Source organism: Hippocampus bargibanti, linkage group LG05 (assembly GCF_051943395.1).
Source record: "Hippocampus bargibanti isolate YZ-2025 linkage group LG05, ASM5194339v1, whole genome shotgun sequence".
NCBI classification, from domain to species: domain Eukaryota; kingdom Metazoa; phylum Chordata; class Actinopteri; order Syngnathiformes; family Syngnathidae; genus Hippocampus; species Hippocampus bargibanti.
In genome coordinates this window covers 21,485,987-21,511,670 of record NC_142738.1, presented here as the reverse complement: position 1 = coordinate 21,511,670, position 25,684 = coordinate 21,485,987, and the positions used below count along the sequence as shown (strand labels likewise).

At 42.2% G+C, this 25,684-nt stretch overlaps 1 protein-coding gene across 1 annotated transcript; it reads left to right on the top strand.

The window, feature by feature from the left end:
• Window positions 1–1,000: 1,000 nt before the first annotated feature.
• uevld (UEV and lactate/malate dehyrogenase domains) lies at window positions 1,001–25,647 on the top strand. Its single transcript, XM_088997294.1, has 13 exons — window positions 1,001–1,141; window positions 2,135–2,219; window positions 2,315–2,380; window positions 2,454–2,617; window positions 2,683–2,821; window positions 2,899–2,993; window positions 21,125–21,230; window positions 21,559–21,729; window positions 22,477–22,641; window positions 22,725–22,809; window positions 22,900–23,023; window positions 23,348–24,994; window positions 25,340–25,647. The coding sequence occupies exons 1-12, from the start codon at window positions 1,100–1,102 to the stop codon at window positions 23,510–23,512; spliced, it is 1,407 nt and encodes a 468-aa protein (XP_088853420.1). The 5' UTR covers window positions 1,001–1,099; the 3' UTR covers window positions 23,513–24,994; window positions 25,340–25,647.
• The last annotated feature ends 37 nt before the right edge of the window (window positions 25,648–25,684 follow it).

The window sequence follows — 25,684 nt, the reverse complement described above, 5'->3', positions numbered from 1 at the left end:
ATACTATATTTGACGCGAGCCAGTGGAGCTCTTGGAAGACAGGGGTAATGTCGTGAAAGGATGAGGTTCTGATGATGATCCGGACTGAAGAATTCTGGACGAGTTGAAGTTTGTGGCTTTGGTGTCTGAGGGACACCAAAGAAGTGAAATGCAATCTTATAAACCAATGTGTATGTATTGCATTGTATTTTGGACAGCCACCCTCATTTCAAGCTAATATAACTCCAGAGCCATATAATTTAGGAATTAACTCGTTTTTTTTCTGATGATAGAAGATAAGGTTTTGAATGTTTTTTTTAGTACTAAAACTCAATATTCTGTGGGTCCTGGAATTCAAGTGACTGACAAAAACCCTGGCACTGGAGTAGACACATTTTAGTACGTCTGGCAGCGAATGAGTTAAATTTTCGTGTGTAAGAACGTGGTCAGCAAGAGGTAAACTGGTCCAAAAATATGCATGCTGTATATTTTAAAGATTCAATTCGTAAATGTGAGTTTTAGTGTCAACTGTGTCTGCCTTGTGATTGACTGCATCAGAAACAGTTAAGAGTACCCCCAAGTCTAACACAATGTCAACTCGATAGGCTCTTGCTCACCTGGCCGGCATCCAACTTCCAACATCCAAATGGTGCTTAAAGAGATGACTGCAGTGTGAAGTTTTGTGTGTGAAAATTGAGGTCGTCGATATGCCACGGGTAATTTTATGTCTTTTTTATGTCTATTTTATGTCTATGTCTGACAAATTTTATAATATACAACTTTTAAAGTCCACACAAGAAGCCCATAGTTACGGAAGAGGAAAGGGCCATTGAAAGAATAAAAATATGGTTGGCAAAATTCTGACTTTATTCTCAGAATTCTGACTTTAAAGTCAGATTTGCGTATCATAGTTGGCATTATAGCCGTCCAAAAAATGTATTTTCCACGCAATAAATTTCAAAAAGCATGTCCCCAATGAGCCGCCGTACTTGACTATGAATAGGGAGGTGCTTGAAATTACCTTAGCTACTCTAGGAAGTTTGCGGAACTAAGTGAAGTCTGTCACGAAGGAACAACCGAGAGAGAGAGAGAGGTCTCCGAAAAGGAAATCATTCCATAGATGGACCTGCGATCGGAGAAAATACAGCGGGTCATATCCAAGGTGAGTCATAAACTCCGTCTAGAATAGGGGGGGTTGATCGTAAAACTATGAGCTAGATGGTCATTATAGACTTCATGACAAGTTTACCGCTGTCAGCTGTCAACTTGCTCGACCAGTTCCCGTGACTCGTTCTTGCCGAAATTAACACGGAAGCGTTGAAATCATTTTGAAAACGTAATGTATTTTATGTCTCCTGCGTTAGATTTGCCAATAAGTTTTAACAATGGCGAAATTCGCCTACCATTCACTCGAATGCTCTCGAATGTGGCCATGTAGTTGATAAATTAATACTGAATTACGACACAAATCAAAATAGGGAAAATAATTTTCATACATTCGTAGACCTTAACCTCTACCAGAAAATCCAGAAGGGTGACGTCCAATCAACAGTTTGCACCCTAAGTGCTCTTAGATCTTGCAGAAGGACTACCAGCAAGTCCACATCTGAACGACTCAAAAACAAATTATGGTTTTGCAGTAGCTGAATCAAAGTTCAGATTTGACTCCAATTAAGATGCTGTGGCATGATCTTGAAAGTGAATGCAATAAACCTGCCCTTATGGAAAAATAGAAGTAATTCTGTGAAGGAGACATTTAGAATTTGTATGTTGTATTTCTTTGGGTTGTCTTTGTATGATGTTAAAATTGGTTTGAGATGAACTGAAAACTTTGTGTGTGATAAATATGCAAACAACACAAAAATTAGGATCGGGGCAAATATTTTTTCACAGCAGTGTTCTTCAGTTTTTAATGAAGCACACCTCTACAGCCGACTCTCGGCAAAAGGCAGGTACGCTCCAGACAACCTTGCTGAAAGTGCCCAGGATGTAACTCACAACCGCTCTATCACGCTAGCCATGCTGCATCACCCGAGCGATGCTAGAGCAATCCCACACAAGCGCCAAAACAAACAAGAGTCACTCTGATAAGAGACAACTGGAAGAAGAAACAATTGAATTGCTTCTATCTGTACATGTGTCTGTCTAACTTCAGTACAAGTTCCACGATGTTGCTCTGGAAGAGTTGGACAAAATTGACAGCAACTTTCCTGGGATGATCCCTTCCGTAGGCAGATATAGTGAGTTTTCTGCATGTGCGCTATTCTTTCGCTCTCTCTCACACACATGTACACGGCAACCCCAATGTCGCACCAACCTCTGTTCGATCATATAGCGTTCAACGATGGCTCCCAGAAAGAGCTCCTCAAATTGAATGGCAACCTTCCAGTCAAGTATGAAGGTAAGATTTATATTTGGGAGCGCCTGGTTGCTTGTCGTTTGATGAAGCACACCAATGTCATATCCTCTCCTAGGACGCTCTTACAACTTCCCCATCCAGTTGTGGCTGATGGACTCTTTCCCAGTCACGCCTCCCATTTGCCTCCTAAGACCCACATCAGACATGATGGTCAGGGAAGGCAAACACGTGGACGCCCGAGGACGCATCTATCTACCCCTGTTGCACAACTGGGATCACGTATGTTGTTGTCGTTTGTAAATGTTCCGCGTGATTAGATCTGATAAGCTCTTTCTCCGATGCAGCCCAAAACATCAGTAGTACATCTTCTGGAGGAGATGATTTCCAAGTTTCAAAGGGATCCCCCTCTGTCATCTACCATCGCAGGGCACAAAGATCCACAGGAGCTCCTGGCGTTTGTCAATGACCTCCGTGTCAATGATAGTATGTCACATGAAACTGCTCTGTTGATGCTCACCACTTTGCATTGAACAGCAGCCTGTCCCCCTTTTCAATTTCAGATACCGTCAGACACCATGATCAGCCGGTCCACAGCGTCTCTGTTATCGGAGGAGGTGATTTAGGAATGGCTACAGTGATGAGCGTTCTGGCAAAGGTTTTCAAGTTAATTCATTAAGTACCATGCAAAAGTGGATGCACCAACACCATTCAGAATCAGAAAGCCTTTCATAGTCCCACAATGGGGACATTTTCAGTCCACAGCAGCAATTGAAGTACGCAAAGTATCATTTTCCTAAAGCTGTTTCAGCCGAAGAAGTATCGTTACATTTTGGCGTCAATCAATGGTACAGATATAGGAATTTATTTTAGATAAGTCACAATGACAGAGAATGATGTCACATATTATCGATTCTGGGTTTCATTCTCATCTCTGACTTTCAAAGGGTGGCATTTGTACTTTTTATGTCCCCCTTTTTCTACTTCCCACTTAACATACTTCAAAGCCAAGGACCGTTCATCAAAAGTGACTTTGAAGAGACAATGCTTCTTTATATATTTTTGCATTTGTACACACAATACTTACTCATTGTTTTTAAAGTCTTGCCCATATAATAATAATATAATAATAATAATAATACTCATCCCGGAAGTCACTCAAATAGATCAAAAGCTAGCTAGCTAGCTAATAGATAGCTTATTATAATACATTTAATTTCTAAACGCCTTTCAAAACTCTCAAGGTCACTTTACAGTCACAGGAGAAGTTTTTCTGTGGGTGAGCAGCGGCAGCCACACGTGCCGTGTTTACTCATCCCGGAAGTCACTCAAATAGATCAAAAGCTAGCTAGCTAGCTAATAGTTAGCTCATAATAATACGTTTAATTTCTAAGCGCCTTTCAAAACTCTCAAGGTCACTTTACAGTCACAGGAGAAGTTTTTCTGTGGGTGAGCAGCGGCAGCCACACATGCCGTGTTTACTCATCCCGGAAGTCACTCAAATAGATCAAAAGCTAGCTAGCTAGCTAATAGTTAGCTCATAATAATACGTTTAATTTCTAAGCGCCTTTCAAAACTCTCAAGGTCACTTTACAGTCACAGGATAAGTTGTCGCGACTTTGACGACGGGGTGACTGCAGCAAACATTTCGTCAACTTAAACCCAGCACATTGTATTCCTATGAGGTCGTAATCGTTTATTGCTGACGAGGATTTTTGCAGTAACCACCCCATCTGTCATCTCTTTAAATTTATTCGTCCTTTCTTCTGTTCTCCTCCAGTGTAAAGTTGATAAACTTGTTGATAGAGTGTTTATGCACATTAGTAAACATATTACGTTATTTCATGTTTATATTAGTAAACATATGTTTTTTCATGTTTAGCTTAGTATATATTATGAATTGTGCACGTTTAATTTCAGTCTAATTTAGTTAAATAAAACTATCAGTCTTATTAGTACAATAGCCGTGGAAGGAAAAAAGCAGCGGCTCCAACTTCAATCTAAGACCCGCCCAACACTGAATTGCTCGTGACCGATTGGACGGGAAAGGTCGACTTGTTCGCAACTGATTGGACAACAGATCGCCACTCTACGTTTAAAACTTGTAGGAGCGGGAGCTCGTTCTCTTTTGCTTTCTTGCCTTCTCTTGCTTTCTTTGTGCTCATGTCTTCGTCCCACCGAGAGGAGAAGTGCTTTCTCTGCCTCATTAGAATAAAGTAGATGTTTGTCCACCATCTATTGTACTTGCTGATATTTTTATCAAGTGAACTCCAGACAATGCGCGAACCAGGAAAGACAAACGAAGTTTTAACCGGACATTAATTGGTGCCGAAAAACCCGTGCTACGTCGACCAGCCTTTGCTCGAGGACCACAACCTGGGTGACCAGTCAAAGCGAGACGGGAGCTAAAGAAGCTCTTGGCGATTGACCCGTTTTATGATTTTTTCGACGGGAGACCCGCATTGAGATGCGCGTCAAATCTGCGCTTTGATTGGGACAACCTACGGAAGAAACGAAGTTTTTTTTTTCGTTCTTCACTAAAGCCTGTTCGCGGAAAATCCTCCACGCGAGAGACAGGAAGAATCACAACTTTCTGGTGGCAGTTGGGCTCCTCGCGTTCTGGCTGAAGGACTACACGGCAGCATTCAAAAGTTCACTAAGTAAGTAGCGCGCTAGCTAGCAGCCATTGTTTGAATGCATTGTGAGACCTCCTGGCCAGAGAGTCTCTTTTCCACTTGACTCACGTACGGACCGGTGTGAAGCGATTTTCGTTAGGCAAGGTGGCCAAATGAGAATACGTGTGCCGGTGGAGGAGTGCATATTAAGGTGCACGCAATATCCACACGCCGAAATGTGAATCGGAAGTTTTCCAGCGAAAGAATATTGTTCACAAGGTGGTGATAGCTGGGATTCAGTTTGTGTGGTGGACCGCTTTTAGTCTGTAGAGCGGAAGTGTTTTAGGGCAGCTGCTATTGTACTGAGTCGAGAGGAAAGAAATAAGATCAAAAATACATTTTTAACTTGGTTTGTCTATGCTAGCATCGTGGCTCAGAGAAAGTTCTTTGTCTCGGAGAGAAGAAAGGGTGGGGGCGAAGTCATTTGAGCCGTTGGTGTGTGTGTGTGTGTGCGTGTGTGCGTAAGAGCATTCCTTGTGTGTGTGCGTGAACGCGCATCCTGGCTGAGGATTGGCGCGAATCACGCCCTTTGTTCTTGGGTTTGAATCAACATCGCGAGGTGTGCTTCCTTTCTTGTGATAGCTAAAGAAGGAATTTGTTGTTGCAATCGTGAAAATGGGTGCTATTTTTTCTAAAAAGGCCCCAATTCATAGGGACGTAGAGTTTATGTCCAAAAAGTTCCCAGGTAGCGAACTTTATTGCAAGAAATGGATGGACTGTAGTACGTTCTCTGGTTCTTTACAACTCCAGCCTCTGAAGGAAGTTTTGTTTCTATTGAAACTTCAAGAAGCATCCGCGATGAAAAAATCTCTTGGAAAGATACGTGCCGAGATAATTGCCTGCGAAGCTTGGATTGCGCAAGCAAAAATCAGAGAGAGAGAGATGGAAGCCAAACGGATGAAAAAAGAGGAGAAAGCGATAGTTGCAATGTCTTCCAAAGTGAGCTCTGACGATGAAACTGTGGCTTCGTCTGTTGCACGTCCCAATGTAAAGTTGGTGGAAAATGGGAAGCAGCCATTGTTTCAATCCCCAGGGAGGCGAGGGGGAGAGGCGGGGGGCTGCCCCGTCGAGGCGCCACGACCCCCCCCCTCCTCCGCGGAGCTGAAGAAGGGGGAGGACGCCATTTGTTCAACCCCTGTGGGGCGGGTGGGCCCCCCTGCGTGGGCCCCCCAGGTGATGACTCCAAATGTCTGTTGGGCAGACCAGCAGAATGGAGCGCTTATGACCCCTACTGGAGGAATACGAGGATTACAACCTGAGATGGCAAATCAGATTGCCGCTGATTGTGTCTCTTCGCGTACGAGGAGCAAAGCAAATTGTTCTGGACAATTGTATCCGTTTGAAGAGTTGAATGGAATTGAAATGAATAATGGAAGCGACTGTGACGCTTTGCCACTGATTCAGGTAGCAAATCCTAATTCTTCAAGCATACATGATCAAACCATCTTGGTTTATCGGCCATGGGGCGACAGTGATGTTGCAGAGGCGTGTAAAGGACTAGGTGATGTTGTTGAAAATGCAGAAAGTTGGACTGAGAATTTTGAGGAATTATGTGCTTCTTATCAGTTGAATGGACAAGAAACACTTAAGGTTTTCAGGAGATGCTTGGGACACCATTGGAATCGGGTGAAAGGTGACTTCACTGGGAAAACATCGATGGGAACAAATATGACGTACGAGGAAGCGTCAACCCAACGAAGATTGGTTTGTGAAAACATCCGAACATTATGGAAGAAAACACCAAACTTTGGCTTGATTCAGAATTGTAGACAGTTACGTGGGGAAGATATTAACATTTTTCGGGGACGCTTGGAAAATGTTTTTCGAAACCACTGCTGTATTCCTGAATCTGCTGATGAGAATTCTATATATGTCAACCAATTCAAGCAAACATTTTTGCAGAATTTGACGCCGGAAATTGGAGATTTCATTCGCAAACATTATGTCCAACACCGGACTGGAAGGTTGGTTGATCTCATGGAATGGGCAATACACGCCCAAGAAGTGGTGAGAAAAAAGTGGGGAAATGGTGCAGATTCGCCGATGGAACATGTGATGGCATCTACCATGGGTAACATAATGGAGAACGTGTTATACCAGGATCGGATGAAGAGACGGATGCCGCACAATGATCGATGCTACAGTTGTGGCAGTGTAGGGCATATGGCTCGCCACTGCAAAAAGAAACCTATACCGAAAAGGAAACATGGGAAATCTTACAGACCTCCACCATATAATACGCGATATGGTGAAGGACATAAAACAAAACATTCAGATTGACGCGAGGAACCCCATTTCAACACTGATGACGACAGTCACAACAGTGAGGAATGGGAATCAATAAAACCAGTTGAAATCTTGGATTTGACTAATGTGTTTGCCTTAACCTTACCGGAAAACGAAAAACCTTATTATTGGCTAAAAATCGGGAAAAAGGATGTCAAATTTCTTTGCGATAGTGGTGCATGCAGATCAGTGTTAAGAGACACCATTCCAGGTGTCACTCCGAGTCGACAACAAATTTCTGTGGTATCTGCAGATGGGAAAGTGACATTGTTACCGATTTCCAAACCAATAAAAATTTTAGATGAGGGACTAAGTCCATACAAGGTCACTATGGTCTTGAGTGGAGAGTGTCCTATAAATTTGTTGGGGAGAGACCTGTTACAAAAATTGCAAATAGCTTTAATACCAACAGAAGAAGGGTATAAACCCAAAAAAGTGAATTTTCTGGAGTCCTTCGTAGTTGACGCTATGGGGGACCCAGTAAAGGTCGATTCACTAGAATTATCACTGATGGCCACTTTAGGGGCGGAGGACTTTCCAGACGTCCCTGCCACCCTTTGGTCATCGGGAAAAACTGATGTGGGCTTACTTAAAACAGCGAAACCAGTTGAAGTATTGCCTAAAACGACTTATCGACCAAGACTTAAACAATATCCATTGAAACAGGACGCTATTATTGGCATCACCCCTGTAATACGGGATATGGTGAAAGCTGGTATTTTGATTGAAGACCCAACTTGTGAATGTAATACACCGATATTTCCTGTTAAAAAAGTGGAATCTGGAGTTTGGAGAATGGTGCATGATTTACGACAGGTAAATAAATCCATACAATCACGTGCTCCGTGTGTGCCAGACCCGCACACATTATTGAACAGTTTAAAACCTGACAAAAAATGGTTTACAGTGATTGATTTGAGCAATGCCTTTTTCTCCATTCCATTACACAAAAATTCACGTCATTGGTTCGGATTTACATTTAATGGGAAAAAATATACATATACAAGATTACCACAAGGGTTTACAGATAGTCCTACAATTTTTTCACAGGAAATGTCTTCGTGTATTGCTGATTTTAAACATCCTGAATCTTCTCAGATTCTTTTGTATGTTGACGACATCTTAATTGCTTCACCGACTGCAGATGAGAACAAGACTGTATCAATAGCTTTGTTCCAATATTTAGCGAATACAGGTAACAAAGCTTCTTTGGATAAATTGCAGTTCTGTCAACAAGAAGTAGTTTTCTTAGGACATCTTTTGTCAAGAAAGGGAAGAGAGTTGACAACTAAGAGAAAACAGACAATTTTGCAGGTTCCTCGACCTAAGACGAAAAAACAGATGATGACGTTTTTGGGACTGTGCAATTATTGCAGAACTTGGATTCCGCATTATGCACAAGTTACCCAACCATTATTGACACTTATATACCAAGACGAAATGGCACTGAAAGACTCTATTCAGTGGACCGAAGAGGGCAGTAAAGCATTTACAGAATTAAAAAATTTGATAGCAAACACTAGCGTCTTAGCTTTACCTGACTATGACAAACCTTTTGTTCAAACAGTTGACTGCAAAGACAAATACATGACTTCAGTCCTGTTACAAAAGCATGGACAAAAGCTGAGACCAGTTGCATTCTATTCTAAAAGACTGGATCCAGTAGCTGCAGCTCTTCCAGCATGTGTTAGAGCAGTGTGTGCCGCAGCGTTGGCAGTTCAGTCGTCAGCTGAACTAGTACTTTTTCATCCCACAACGCTGATGGTACCACACTCAGTTGACTTATTGATTACAGGCACAAAAATGACCTTCTTGTCACCAGCACGACATTTGTCTATCATGACAACCCTGCTGGAACAACCACATATAACTGTTGAGAGGTGCAATAGCATTAACCCAGCGACACTTATACCTCTACCTGTGGACGGAGAACCACATTCATGCGTTGACAGAATAAATGAGAACTGCAAACCACGACCAGACTTAAAAGACATACCTTTACCTGACAGCATCTACCTGTACGTTGATGGCTCTGCGTCTAGGTCAGACGCAGGGGCTAACAGGGTAGGCTATGCTGTTGTGACCGATGTTGAAATTGTTGCTGATGGCTCATTACCAAACACGTATTCAGCACAAGCAGCAGAAATTGTTGCATTGACTGAAGCGTGTAAATGGGCGGAAGGGAGAACGGTGACGATTTTTACGGACAGTCAATATGCGTTTTCCACACTTCACTGCTTTGCAGCTCAGTGGAACCGCAGAGGAATGACTACATCGAACGGAAAATCTGTCGAACATGCAGATTTATTGAGAGGCTTATTGAAAGCTATCCTCCTTCCGAAAAGTGTAGCTGTATGCAAATGTGCAGCGCACACGAGAGCTAAAGACAGAATTAGCTCAGGCAATGCCAGAGCGGACACAGCAGCGAAGAACGCCGCTCAGACTACTTTCAATTTGGTCAATCAAGAAATGCGTGAATTAGTGCCTACACAAGTTTTAAAGGACATGCAAGCGTTAGCTACAAAGTCCGAAAAAGATTTGTGGCTTGCCGATGGTGCTAAGCTCGTTGATGAGTTGTATAAAATAGACAACAAACCATGTTTACCAAGAAACATGTTCCCTATGGTGGCTCGATTGAGCCATGGTAGTTCACATATATCAACAGGGGGCATGGTGTTTATAGCAGGGAAAGTATTCCATTTAAGCAGAGGTTTCAATTCGTATGCAAAAAACTTTTGTCGGAGTTGTTTGATTTGCTGTAAACACAATCCACAAGGTAACATGCGACCAAAAAGAGGAACATTTCCACAAGGGTCACACCCCTTTGAAGTGGTCCACATGGATTTCATTGAACTAAGCACAAGTAATTCTTATAAATACTGTCTGGTGTTAATTGATTCATTCACCAAATGGGTGGAAATTGTGCCTTCAAAGAAATCCGATGCATTATCCGTTGCAAAAGCATTATGCAAACATATTATTCCAGAACATGGCATACCAAGAATAATTTGGAGTGATAATGGACCACATTTTGTTAATGACGTAATCACCAAAATTTCTGAACATTTAGGTATTAAATTAAAAAACCACTGTGCATATCATCCACAGAGTGCAGGATTGGTTGAAAGAACGAATGGCACAATAAAAAATCGACTCAGAAAAACCATGGAGGCAACAGGCAAACCTTGGCCTGAATGTCTGTTTTTGGTTAAATTATATATGAGAATAACACCCACTAATAATGGCTTAACGCCTTTTGAGATCTTGCATGGCAGACCTTTCATCCTCCCATTATGGGAAGGTGTGCCCTGGCAAGAAAATGAATCAGATCCAGGTGCTTTGTTGGCAAAATGGTTGTGTGAAATGTTTACAACAAAAGAGGTTCAGTCAGCCTGTGTACTGCCGCAGTCTGCCCTGTTGTATCCACAGGACGAGAAGCTGCTTCGCCCCGGAGACCGCGTGCTGATCAGAGCGATTAAACGTAAATCCTGGTCGGCGCCAAAGTGGGAGGGGCCATTCACCGTGCTGATAACCACGCCAACTGCCATCAAAATCGCCGAGAGGTCCACCTGGGTGCATCAAAGCCACTGCAAAATCGTTCACCAACCAGATCCGGAGCAGGTGGAAGAGAGACGGAGCCAAACCACTCAATAGCCATGGGTTTGGTCCACATCATCTTGCTGTATGAATTAGTGGAGGCAATCCAGATGACGCACGTAAAGCCTCCCATTCCATCAGCCTGCCAAACTCCACCATTGCAACCAACGATGACAGAAAAGTGCCCTAGCATGGCACATCCTGTAGCCTGCTTGCCACTACAAGATGCAGGAATCATCTCATTTCCTCTTAACATCCTCAGGAACGAAGCACGACAAACGGGAAGTGATTACCCTCATGGTTCTTGGTACGCTCGTATCAAGTCAGGGAAGACTTGGACCACTGGTTGGGACTCAGTTGTGGTCCATTCTGAGCCCAAAACAAAATGGGTTCAAAATAGCTGTGCCCAAGAAGCAAAACGAATTGTCAGAAAGATAACTCAAGGGAACTGGTTAGGAACTGGAACTGGCACAATGACAGATATCCAACTCGTTATCGTAACCCACAAGGTTGCGGGATGCATGGACTTGAGACTCTGTCCTGATTTTCGTGAACATCACACTGGTTTTCCTGTAACTATATGCATGTTGTCATCTTTGACAACACCAGTCGTGACATCGCCTTTCCAGCGCAAACCGCACATCAAACCGACAGCCTGGATGGAAACACCTGACAAAAAAGCCCAAAATTCAGATGTCATGGACGCATTATATCAACCATTTGCAGGAGAAAAACATGACTGGAATCCGTTGTTATCAAACACGTGGTATCGTTATGCTACATTAATTGCTAAACAAAATAGGAAAAGTAATTGCTTTGTTTGTTCTTTTATGCCACATTCTGTAACGCAACAAAGAGTGCATTCAAAGGTATTTGGAGATAAAATGGCTCGAGCTGCGTATATGTTAATATCTTCGCATAAACCTGATCAACATTTTCCAGTTCTTCGCAATGCTTCGAGAGGAGAGATTGTTCCAAGTTTGGATACCATTTTGGAAACTGAAAATCAGGTTATGACCGAGAGCGGATTGCGATTACCAGTATGCGTTGCAATGTACGGTACAGGTCAAAATCTAGGTTTTATAGATGAGAATAGATGTTTATACGTGCTACCGTTAAACACCAATGTCACCATTTTACCTGTATCTTCACATCTTTGGTGGTTATGTGGTTGGAAAGTATATTCTTTTATTCCTCCGAAAGCCTACGGTATGTGCGCACCTGTTACTGTGACTGACAATACTTTCATCATTACCAGTCGTCCAGCACACCATCATGTGAAAAGAAGAGTGTCGTTTAAGCCCCACGATTCGATCTGGGGAACTGATGTTCCAGAACAATTCAAACACCATAGCACGGGAAGTAAGGTAATGTTAGCTCTTTTTCCACAAATTGGAGTAGCTAAAAACATGCTACGAATTGAAACAATTGACTACAGGTTTCAAGTGTTTGTAAACGCCAGTTTGGAAGTAGATGAAATGCAAAACACTGAAATTGCAGCAATTAGACAAATGGTGCTGCAAAATAGAATGGTTTTGGACCTTTTGACCGCGCCACAAGGGGGCGTCTGTGCTATGGTGGGTGATACTTGTTGTACGTACATACCCGAAGAAGCGAATTCCATAAACATGACTGATGCTCTGTCTGTTGTCAGGGATCTCAGAGATGCCATGGCCAAAGATCACCGGCCTGATCAACCGTGGATCTTTGACGGGCTCTTTGGGGGCTCTTGGTATAAGACTTTGCTCAGACTGTTTATCCCATTCGCAATTGTGATTGTACTTATTTTCTTAGTCATTGGTTGTATTATTCCATGCTTAAGAACAATGCTAATGAATATGATAACTAATTCTCAGGTGAATTACGCAAAGGTTTTGTATCAACAAATGCGTGAAGGGGACCCAGTGTTGTAGCTAGGGATAGTACACCATGGCCAGAGAGTGGTTGCTCCAAAGAACAAAAGCAAAAAAAAGAAAACGGAGAGCCGAGAAGGAGTTTTCCTCATTAAAAACCCTCAAAAATGGAGAGGTTATATATCACAGCAGCAAAATTGTGATAGAGGTTTTTCGCCTTCTCCATGGTAAGTTAAATAATATTAGACGTTGGATAGATGAGATTAGAATGGTTCCCTGTGCAATTAGTATGACGTGCATGCATGAAATCTTTTGGAAATGTATGAACTGATGTTTAAATGTACAACAGGAGGGAATGATAGAGTGTTTATGCACATTAGTAAACATATTACGTTATTTCATGTTTATATTAGTAAACATATGTTTTTTCATGTTTAGCTTAGTATATATTATGAATTGTGCACGTTTAATTTCAGTCTAATTTAGTTAAATAAAACTATCAGTCTTATTAGTACAATAGCCGTGGAAGGAAAAAAGCAGCGGCTCCAACTTCAATCTAAGACCCGCCCAACACTGAATTGCTCGTGACCGATTGGACGGGAAAGGTCGACTTGTTCGCAACTGATTGGACAACAGATCGCCACTCTACGTTTAAAACTTGTAGGAGCGGGAGCTCGTTCTCTTTTGCTTTCTTGCCTTCTCTTGCTTTCTTTGTGCTCATGTCTTCGTCCCACCGAGAGGAGAAGTGCTTTCTCTGCCTCATTAGAATAAAGTAGATGTTTGTCCACCATCTATTGTACTTGCTGATATTTTTATCAAGTGAACTCCAGACAATGCGCGAACCAGGAAAGACAAACGAAGTTTTAACCGGACATTAATTGGTGCCGAAAAACCCGTGCTACGTCGACCAGCCTTTGCTCGAGGACCACAACCTGGGTGACCAGTCAAAGCGAGACGGGAGCTAAAGAAGCTCTTGGCGATTGACCCGTTTTATGATTTTTTCGACGGGAGACCCGCATTGAGATGCGCGTCAAATCTGCGCTTTGATTGGGACAACCTACGGAAGAAACGAAGTTTTTTTTTTCGTTCTTCACTAAAGCCTGTTCGCGGAAAATCCTCCACGCGAGAGACAGGAAGAATCACAACTTTCTGGTGGCAGTTGGGCTCCTCGCGTTCTGGCTGAAGGACTACACGGCAGCATTCAAAAGTTCACTAAGTAAGTAGCGCGCTAGCTAGCAGCCATTGTTTGAATGCATTGTGAGACCTCCTGGCCAGAGAGTCTCTTTTCCACTTGACTCACGTACGGACCGGTGTGAAGCGATTTTCGTTAGGCAAGGTGGCCAAATGAGAATACGTGTGCCGGTGGAGGAGTGCATATTAAGGTGCACGCAATATCCACACGCCGAAATGTGAATCGGAAGTTTTCCAGCGAAAGAATATTGTTCACAAGGTGGTGATAGCTGGGATTCAGTTTGTGTGGTGGACCGCTTTTAGTCTGTAGAGCGGAAGTGTTTTAGGGCAGCTGCTATTGTACTGAGTCGAGAGGAAAGAAATAAGATCAAAAATACATTTTTAACTTGGTTTGTCTATGCTAGCATCGTGGCTCAGAGAAAGTTCTTTGTCTCGGAGAGAAGAAAGGGTGGGGGCGAAGTCATTTGAGCCGTTGGTGTGTGTGTGTGTGTGCGTGTGTGCGTAAGAGCATTCCTTGTGTGTGTGCGTGAACGCGCATCCTGGCTGAGGATTGGCGCGAATCACGCCCTTTGTTCTTGGGTTTGAATCAACATCGCGAGGTGTGCTTCCTTTCTTGTGATAGCTAAAGAAGGAATTTGTTGTTGCAATCGTGAAAATGGGTGCTATTTTTTCTAAAAAGGCCCCAATTCATAGGGACGTAGAGTTTATGTCCAAAAAGTTCCCAGGTAGCGAACTTTATTGCAAGAAATGGATGGACTGTAGTACGTTCTCTGGTTCTTTACAACTCCAGCCTCTGAAGGAAGTTTTGTTTCTATTGAAACTTCAAGAAGCATCCGCGATGAAAAAATCTCTTGGAAAGATACGTGCCGAGATAATTGCCTGCGAAGCTTGGATTGCGCAAGCAAAAATCAGAGAGAGAGAGATGGAAGCCAAACGGATGAAAAAAGAGGAGAAAGCGATAGTTGCAATGTCTTCCAAAGTGAGCTCTGACGATGAAACTGTGGCTTCGTCTGTTGCACGTCCCAATGTAAAGTTGGTGGAAAATGGGAAGCAGCCATTGTTTCAATCCCCAGGGAGGCGAGGGGGAGAGGCGGGGGGCTGCCCCGTCGAGGCGCCACGACCCCCCCCCTCCTCCGCGGAGCTGAAGAAGGGGGAGGACGCCATTTGTTCAACCCCTGTGGGGCGGGTGGGCCCCCCTGCGTGGGCCCCCCAGGTGATGACTCCAAATGTCTGTTGGGCAGACCAGCAGAATGGAGCGCTTATGACCCCTACTGGAGGAATACGAGGATTACAACCTGAGATGGCAAATCAGATTGCCGCTGATTGTGTCTCTTCGCGTACGAGGAGCAAAGCAAATTGTTCTGGACAATTGTATCCGTTTGAAGAGTTGAATGGAATTGAAATGAATAATGGAAGCGACTGTGACGCTTTGCCACTGATTCAGGTAGCAAATCCTAATTCTTCAAGCATACATGATCAAACCATCTTGGTTTATCGGCCATGGGGCGACAGTGATGTTGCAGAGGCGTGTAAAGGACTAGGTGATGTTGTTGAAAATGCAGAAAGTTGGACTGAGAATTTTGAGGAATTATGTGCTTCTTATCAGTTGAATGGACAAGAAACACTTAAGGTTTTCAGGAGATGCTTGGGACACCATTGGAATCGGGTGAAAGGTGACTTCACTGGGAAAACATCGATGGGAACAAATATGACGTACGAGGAAGCGTCAACCCAACGAAGATTGGTTTGTGAAAACATCCGAACATTATGGAAGAAAACACCAAACTTTGGCTTGATTCAGAATTGTAGACAGTTACGTGGGGAAGATATTAACATTTTTCGGGGACGCTTGGAAAATGTTTTTCGAAACCACTGCTGTATTCCTGAATCTGCTGATGAGAATTCTATATATGTCAACCAATTCAAGCAAACATTTTTGCAGAATTTGACGCCGGAAATTGGAGATTTCATTCGCAAACATTATGTCCAACACCGGACTGGAAGGTTGGTTGATCTCATGGAATGGGCAATACACGCCCAAGAAGTGGTGAGAAAAAAGTGGGGAAATGGTGCAGATTCGCCGATGGAACATGTGATGGCATCTACCATGGGTAACATAATGGAGAACGTGTTATACCAGGATCGGATGAAGAGACGGATGCCGCACAATGATCGATGCTACAGTTGTGGCAGTGTAGGGCATATGGCTCGCCACTGCAAAAAGAAACCTATACCGAAAAGGAAACATGGGAAATCTTACAGACCTCCACCATATAATACGCGATATGGTGAAGGACATAAAACAAAACATTCAGATTGACGCGAGGAACCCCATTTCAACACTGATGACGACAGTCACAACAGTGAGGAATGGGAATCAATAAAACCAGTTGAAATCTTGGATTTGACTAATGTGTTTGCCTTAACCTTACCGGAAAACGAAAAACCTTATTATTGGCTAAAAATCGGGAAAAAGGATGTCAAATTTCTTTGCGATAGTGGTGCATGCAGATCAGTGTTAAGAGACACCATTCCAGGTGTCACTCCGAGTCGACAACAAATTTCTGTGGTATCTGCAGATGGGAAAGTGACATTGTTACCGATTTCCAAACCAATAAAAATTTTAGATGAGGGACTAAGTCCATACAAGGTCACTATGGTCTTGAGTGGAGAGTGTCCTATAAATTTGTTGGGGAGAGACCTGTTACAAAAATTGCAAATAGCTTTAATACCAACAGAAGAAGGGTATAAACCCAAAAAAGTGAATTTTCTGGAGTCCTTCGTAGTTGACGCTATGGGGGACCCAGTAAAGGTCGATTCACTAGAATTATCACTGATGGCCACTTTAGGGGCGGAGGACTTTCCAGACGTCCCTGCCACCCTTTGGTCATCGGGAAAAACTGATGTGGGCTTACTTAAAACAGCGAAACCAGTTGAAGTATTGCCTAAAACGACTTATCGACCAAGACTTAAACAATATCCATTGAAACAGGACGCTATTATTGGCATCACCCCTGTAATACGGGATATGGTGAAAGCTGGTATTTTGATTGAAGACCCAACTTGTGAATGTAATACACCGATATTTCCTGTTAAAAAAGTGGAATCTGGAGTTTGGAGAATGGTGCATGATTTACGACAGGTAAATAAATCCATACAATCACGTGCTCCGTGTGTGCCAGACCCGCACACATTATTGAACAGTTTAAAACCTGACAAAAAATGGTTTACAGTGATTGATTTGAGCAATGCCTTTTTCTCCATTCCATTACACAAAAATTCACGTCATTGGTTCGGATTTACATTTAATGGGAAAAAATATACATATACAAGATTACCACAAGGGTTTACAGATAGTCCTACAATTTTTTCACAGGAAATGTCTTCGTGTATTGCTGATTTTAAACATCCTGAATCTTCTCAGATTCTTTTGTATGTTGACGACATCTTAATTGCTTCACCGACTGCAGATGAGAACAAGACTGTATCAATAGCTTTGTTCCAATATTTAGCGAATACAGGTAACAAAGCTTCTTTGGATAAATTGCAGTTCTGTCAACAAGAAGTAGTTTTCTTAGGACATCTTTTGTCAAGAAAGGGAAGAGAGTTGACAACTAAGAGAAAACAGACAATTTTGCAGGTTCCTCGACCTAAGACGAAAAAACAGATGATGACGTTTTTGGGACTGTGCAATTATTGCAGAACTTGGATTCCGCATTATGCACAAGTTACCCAACCATTATTGACACTTATATACCAAGACGAAATGGCACTGAAAGACTCTATTCAGTGGACCGAAGAGGGCAGTAAAGCATTTACAGAATTAAAAAATTTGATAGCAAACACTAGCGTCTTAGCTTTACCTGACTATGACAAACCTTTTGTTCAAACAGTTGACTGCAAAGACAAATACATGACTTCAGTCCTGTTACAAAAGCATGGACAAAAGCTGAGACCAGTTGCATTCTATTCTAAAAGACTGGATCCAGTAGCTGCAGCTCTTCCAGCATGTGTTAGAGCAGTGTGTGCCGCAGCGTTGGCAGTTCAGTCGTCAGCTGAACTAGTACTTTTTCATCCCACAACGCTGATGGTACCACACTCAGTTGACTTATTGATTACAGGCACAAAAATGACCTTCTTGTCACCAGCACGACATTTGTCTATCATGACAACCCTGCTGGAACAACCACATATAACTGTTGAGAGGTGCAATAGCATTAACCCAGCGACACTTATACCTCTACCTGTGGACGGAGAACCACATTCATGCGTTGACAGAATAAATGAGAACTGCAAACCACGACCAGACTTAAAAGACATACCTTTACCTGACAGCATCTACCTGTACGTTGATGGCTCTGCGTCTAGGTCAGACGCAGGGGCTAACAGGGTAGGCTATGCTGTTGTGACCGATGTTGAAATTGTTGCTGATGGCTCATTACCAAACACGTATTCAGCACAAGCAGCAGAAATTGTTGCATTGACTGAAGCGTGTAAATGGGCGGAAGGGAGAACGGTGACGATTTTTACGGACAGTCAATATGCGTTTTCCACACTTCACTGCTTTGCAGCTCAGTGGAACCGCAGAGGAATGACTACATCGAACGGAAAATCTGTCGAACATGCAGATTTATTGAGAGGCTTATTGAAAGCTATCCTCCTTCCGAAAAGTGTAGCTGTATGCAAATGTGCAGCGCACACGAGAGCTAAAGACAGAATTAGCTCAGGCAATGCCAGAGCGGACACAGCAGCGAAGAACGCCGCTCAGACTACTTTCAATTTGGTCAATCAAGAAATGCGTGAATTAGTGCCTACACAAGTTTTAAAGGACATGCAAGCGTTAGCTACAAAGTCCGAAAAAGATTTGTGGCTTGCCGATGGTGCTAAGCTCGTTGATGAGTTGTATAAAATAGACAACAAACCATGTTTACCAAGAAACATGTTCCCTATGGTGGCTCGATTGAGCCATGGTAGTTCACATATATCAACAGGGGGCATGGTGTTTATAGCAGGGAAAGTATTCCATTTAAGCAGACACATTGATTTAACACTCGCAAGTCCATGCATTGACAGTTCAGTATACTTGCAGACTTAAGTTGCATAAGCTTGAATGCAGTAGAATTGACATGATCGATCATCGATACGATTAGTTCAGTCGAGTATCGCAGGTCAGATTGAAACGTGACACGCATAGTCTTCTGAGTACTACGTAAGTCAGTACATTATTGACGTTAGTGCACTGGCCAAGAGCATTATGCATGGAAGAGATATTAGGTACATACTAGCGTGTAGTTATGTTGCTAGTGGACGTCTAGTGGCATAGTCTGACAGCTGTCTAGTTACATCGGTAGCTAGTTAGTATGTCAGTGCTATGCAATCTTGTGATCAAAGTGTAGACAAGTATGACGATCTGCAGTACGTAGATTTCGATGCTTATCAGGTGTATCAGCGTTAGTACTCTGTCGAATGTGATCAAGCATGCTGAGTGCATATGAGAGTTGACTAGGATAATCATTGGAGAGAATCAGTCGAGATTTCAGATGAGCTGCTGACGTCGTTGATCAAATGAGTTGTGATGAGCACTTGTAAGATCGCTGTGAATCGGTATCGTCGCATGATTTAACGATCTTGAGGAGTGCATGCGACTGTCCATTCGGATAGAGCTAGGTTGACGGCATGGCTAATCAGTTCAAGTTACGACAGTGTGACTTCAGACCTGAGAATGGAGGAGATGCACGATGCATATCGTGAGCACGAGTCAGCACATGACGTGCATGTGAATGTAGTTGAATGTGATGTGCACGTGCCGTGAAGTCTGATCATTATTGCATGATCAGATGGAATGATCAGGACAGTGCAACAGGACAGTAGTGAGAAATGACGCTTGAGATTAGACTGTGTAGGAAGATTCAGGAAGTGAGTGCAATATGTGAAGCTTAGGGATGAGGGAATGCGTGAGTCACATGGTACGATGTTCACAGCTGAATGACGATGAGATGCATTCGCAGTACTGGTTCACTTGGAGTACCGACATGTCAGCTGTGACAGTGGTCAGAATGAGATTAGTCATGAAGTCAAACTAGGTTGCAGAATTTGATACTGACGAACTGTGCAAGTACGACATGCGATGTCATAAACGTAGATGTGAGAATGAAATCATTGAGTTGCAAGTTCAAACATTGTACAGACTTGAGTTTCATATGTTCGAAGTAGATTAGAGAGTCGTAAATTGCGACTGATGCAAGTGTACTCGTCAAAGTTTGATTGCACGAAATGTGAAATTGCAGGACAATTAGAGAAAACCAAAAGTTGATAAGCTTCAATTGGTTCTTCAGAAAAGGAATTTGGCAAGAAAAAAACTGTGGCTGATGGAAAATCGCGAATTATAGTTGAGACAGCGTATTAAAAGAATTGTAAAATGGAATAGAAAATTACATGCAGTCTTCTATAAGTCGATAACGCGGAAATCATTTGGCCGGAAAGATATACACATGGCTGGAGTTCTTGTTCTGGACGCCATCGCAAGAGTACAGAAGATGGAAATTTAAGCGATGTGTAGCACAGATGTTCGTAACTGTGCCAAATGAGGCACAGCAATGAAAGAAGCCAATGAAAAGAAGTATGCATGTGGCAATTGTAGATTTACCGACTCAGATAAATCTTTGAAAACTGACGATGAAATTCTGAAATATGTGGAGAATCGCTGAGAAATAGATCAACAATAGTGGAAGGACTATAATAGAAGCGAATATTCATAAATCTTAAGGGACAGAGACAGTAGGTAAATGCAGATTGAACATGGAAAAAATTGTACTGAGTCAAAGCTTGGAATGAAACTAGGTGGGAATGACGAATGTCTGGTTAAGATTACTGTAGAACGCGGAAATAAGAGAACTTCGGAAACTGGCAAGAACGACAATGAGATTGCAATAGATGTCAATTCCAGAATGGGACGATTAAATCTTGGGAGTAGAACGAGTTACTGTGGAAACTATAAAGTTTCAAATCCTGTGGTAGCAATCCTTGTGAGAGAATGGGTGACTGCAGCAAACATTTCGTCAACTTAAACCCAGCACATTGTATTCCTATGAGGTCGTAATCGTTTATTGCTGACGAGGATTTTTGCAGTAACCACCCCATCTGTCATCTCTTTAAATTTATTCGTCCTTTCTTCTGTTCTCCTCCAGTGTAAAGTTGATAAACTTGTCTTCATTGATGTTGCTGAAAGTTCCACGAAAGGTGGCAGCACAGATCTGGAGATATTCAGGCTTCCGAAGGTGGAAGTTTCCAGAGGTATGTAGTTCTTCACACAGCCACAGTCAATGTGCATACGAAAACCAGCTGGAGGCAAATTATCGACACTCCTTAATTTGCCTCACCAATTATATGCACTGTCAAGAATCCTATAATTCATTCATTGAAATGACCTGAAGCATCTGTCTATTTGAAAACTCAGTTTGGCCCTTGAGCACAAACCAGCCCTGCACTCAATAATTTGATTAGCTTCCATGTACGTCGAGGAATTGTGCTGGCAAGGAATTTCCCGCATTCTTCATCTGCTTGGTGCTTTCCGTCTTCAACGTGGCAGCCATTTTTGACATTTTGACTCTGTTCTTGTCAGATTTGTCTGCCTCCAAGGGCTCCCGGGTCATCGTGGTGACTGCCAACGCATGGAGCGGCGATCAGTCGTACGTAAGTGTGGTCCAAACAAACGTCGACTTGTTCAGAGGGATTATTCCAAAGTTAGCGCATCTCAACCCCAGCGCCGTCATGATCATCGCTTCTCAGCCAGGTGAATGGATCTGCTGGTAGTTTTCGACCATGGTGTTCTGATGTTAACCCTCATTTTATGTTAAGTTGTCAATTTTACCCCTTTCCATTTTTGTGTTGACACTGGATATCCTTTCCTTTTCCTTTCTTCAAAACAGTTCGAAAATATCCCAATGGCATAGAAAACATGTCTCTCTTCAAGTATGTTTACAACATCTTAAAAACCACTTGTTGCTGCTGATGTTACCTATTACCTGCATTTAACTCTTTTGTGTGGATTTTTACATACAGTACGGGTAAAAATGACCCTCAACATAATTGTATCATATGTCTCATATGAGGCTTAAGAAATTAATTCATCTATTCTTCAGTAAGAAAGTGCAGTACAAGGTGTACTTGAGAGTTTATTGATATTGGGTTAAAGGGCCAGTTGTAGTTCATCTCAAAGGTGCTCGATGCGGTTGAGGTCAGGGATCTCTTCCACAGCAAAAGCGTTCAACACATTTAATTTAAAGGACCTTGTTGACGCACTGGTGGCCCCGTCATGTTCACACTGTTCTCTTACATCCTGTAGTTGTGCAAATGAAAAGATGTACAATATTTTATTGGTAGAAGCTGACTGTGACGTACAGCTCTCTTAATGAAGTAGTACTGTTCTACATCAGTGAAAACAACAACAATGGAAAGAAATCATATGATTTAAATTGAGAGCCAATCAAGGTCCTGAGTAGAAGAAATTCAATACTGTGTCTTTCTACCTTCTCTCCAGTGGACGTGATGACCCACGTTGCATGGAGACAGAGTGGCCTCCCGCCAACCCAAGTCATCGGAGCAGGCTGTAATTTAGACTCTGAGCGTCTCGGTCACATTCTGGATATTTCCTTGAATACTCACAAACAAGCCTGGGTCATTGGAGAGCACTCGGACAATAAGGGTAAATGTTTGCATGCTTTTGAATTTTGGCGCGAGTTCAATTGTATTTGACCTGCTTTCCACTGAAACTAATTTGTCACACAGTCCCTGTGATGAGTACCAATGAGCCGGGTTCCAACCAGGGGCTGGAAATCCCAGGATCGGGGTCCACCAAACCACTGCTCAGCAGGTTAGATCATCTATCATTAATGTCATTCAAGACAGGATTTTTGATAATACGTATTTGAAGAATGTCTCTGTCGTTGTTGTGTTCTTCCAGAGCCTTTGATATCATGAAGAATCGAGGTCAGCGTTCATGGTCTGTCGGTTTATCTATTGCTGATATCACAAATAGCATCCTTACAGATACGAAGAAAGTCCACTCCATCACCACTCTTGCCCAGGTGACACATGATAAAAAGTTACTGTCGCCATCAGCACCACAACTTGTATTTATTTATTTTTTAATCATGATACAAGTTACCATTTGGAGTAAAACTGGACATACATTAACATTCCTGGTCAGCCAGGAGACACAGTATCTCCAATATGTCCTTCGTCATCCGTGAGGCTTCCTGCTGCCAGTGGTATAGAGCATCTCACCAGGGAATATTTTTGAGAGTTAACTGTGCAGATCTTTGTTTATATTTAGGCCCACAATGCATGCTTTCTTTCTATGTTCAAATGAGGGCTATTTAATGGATGATTCATGTGCACTGTTTGTCTAGGGCTGGGGCGGCGTAGGAGCAGAGGTATTCTTCAGCTTACCGTGCCTTCTGGGGTCGAGCGGGTCCATGCGCCTGGCTGGTGTGTCACTGGGCCAGGAGGAAGACACTAAGCTGAAGGAGAGCATCAAATCGCTCACGAACCTCATGACTCAGCTGAGAATATGAAGGACAGTGATTGTATTGTTTTTCAGTTAGAGCGGCTGCATTGATCAGTCAAGAAGTGGCTTGTTACTTGTTGGCCTTGAGTCACAAATTTGTACAAATTCTATATTTATACAAAACCCATGGGAATATTTTGTGACAGAAATTGTAATTTGTTACATTTTACATTAAGGTTTGCATGTTGACAGTAACTACAAAAACACTTTCTTCTTTCGATTATTTTCAAGGTATAATAAGTATGATGCATTTTTTTCTCCAACCACATAAATGTGGTACTGGGGCAAGAATCATTGAGTGCAGTGCAACCAAAGTATTTTGTATTTTTTAATTATTGAACAGAATTTGCTCTTTGCACAGCTGGGCCATGAACAGAAGGATACTAACATGTTTGCGGGAGTGCAATAAACCAAATGTTCACCCAGGTGTCTGAGTGAGAAGGAAGAAAATGTGCACCATTTCTGTGTTTCTAAAACTTATTGCTGCCCAACAAAAAGCGACTGGACACAGTGTCTCTAAATGTTAATGCATTTCTCTGTGATGGACTGGTGACAACCAGTCCAAGAAGTTATCGGACTTTAAGCAGATGTCAGGTGGGCTCTGTTGGATTCCAGATTCAGCAACTCTCAAGATGACCCATGAAGAAAATTTATGAATAAAATTTTTCATTTGTCACAAAATAAAAATAAAATACAAAGCTAAAGTATAGCACTGGACCGTGATAAATACTACCTCTATTAGGGCTGTGTATTGTAATACAACCGCATCAATCATATTCAAGTCTTGTCGAATACAGAATTGTCAAATCTGCTGCATAGGAGTGAAAACATAGAAACCAGTTGAGCACCAACAAAGAAGGGCAATTCTTTTTGCTGTTTTAAAAAAAGATATCACTGACATGTATTTTTTTTTGATATATAAATTTAACAGGCAATACAATATTTACAACAATAACATACAATGTGTATTTAGGGATTTAGGATACATTCTGATAAATGGCGGGATCCACTTCAATCTGCCTTTTAAACTATAATGAGACTTAAATTACACATCTCCAGAACATTTACATCGAGCCATGACTTCAGCTTTACAACGACCTAACCTCAGACTCATCATATACACAAAATATATTAAATATGTCTTCATATTCTTTGAAATGCCTTAATACAGAGCAATAACTATGCCTATACGGGATGCCATTTTAGAGGATCATCCCTGAACATGCAGACCGTAAGAGAAAAAAAAAACTACCACTAGAGGGAGATGTTCACAAGCGATCATTTTTCTACTGCATATGTTTGCATTTTACTTCAATTTACAGAATGCGGGTTCACTAAATTACACACTGTAACCAATAAAGGTACAACAAAAACAAATGATAACAGCTGTGTAAACAACGCTTCGTGCCCGTTGATGTGGAATTCAAGGACAGGAGCAAAAATCAGGAAAGTCAATGCACAAGCAAGATGCGTGGTAAGGCAAACAGGGGTTGTCGGTACAAAACTTTAAAAAGAGCTTCTAAAAAAGGTTCAGTCATAGAAATTTGGGAATATTGATAAAACACAAACACCCTTGAAGCCACTATGGCAAGATGCGTTTATTCTATATCCCACAAGTGTGCTAAATTCTTTTGTGTGTTATCATCTCACGAGGAAAACAATATATTTTCACCACTGTGACATTACCACAAACTTCTAGAATGGATGGGACATACTCATAGGACAACTACATGTTAGTAGTTGGGGAGACTGCACGAGTTCACATCTGTGTGCTACCAGGGACAATCTAAAATTCTCAAATGAATTATTAGCATTTCAGAAGTGCAAGTAAAAGCCCGCCGGTATTAAGTTGCGCAGTTTTGCCTGATCTATTTTGTGTCTTAGTTGATCTACTAGTGTGCGATAATGTGATACAATAATGAACATGTGTTCCTATTAAAACACTGGTTCTACCGATGGGCTGCATTTTTTTCGACAAGTGCGCAGATAGGTCATGCAGTAGTGGGGCAAATGTCACTAAATGTCGCTGGACAGATGCACATCAATTGTTTCACGAGTGCACAGAAATGTTATTCACTGTTATAAAAACATCACAAGGAAGACATTCGACAATAATGCACTAATAATGTCGACAGAGTGTCACCATACATGGAAATTTCAGTGCAAGAGTACAATATGT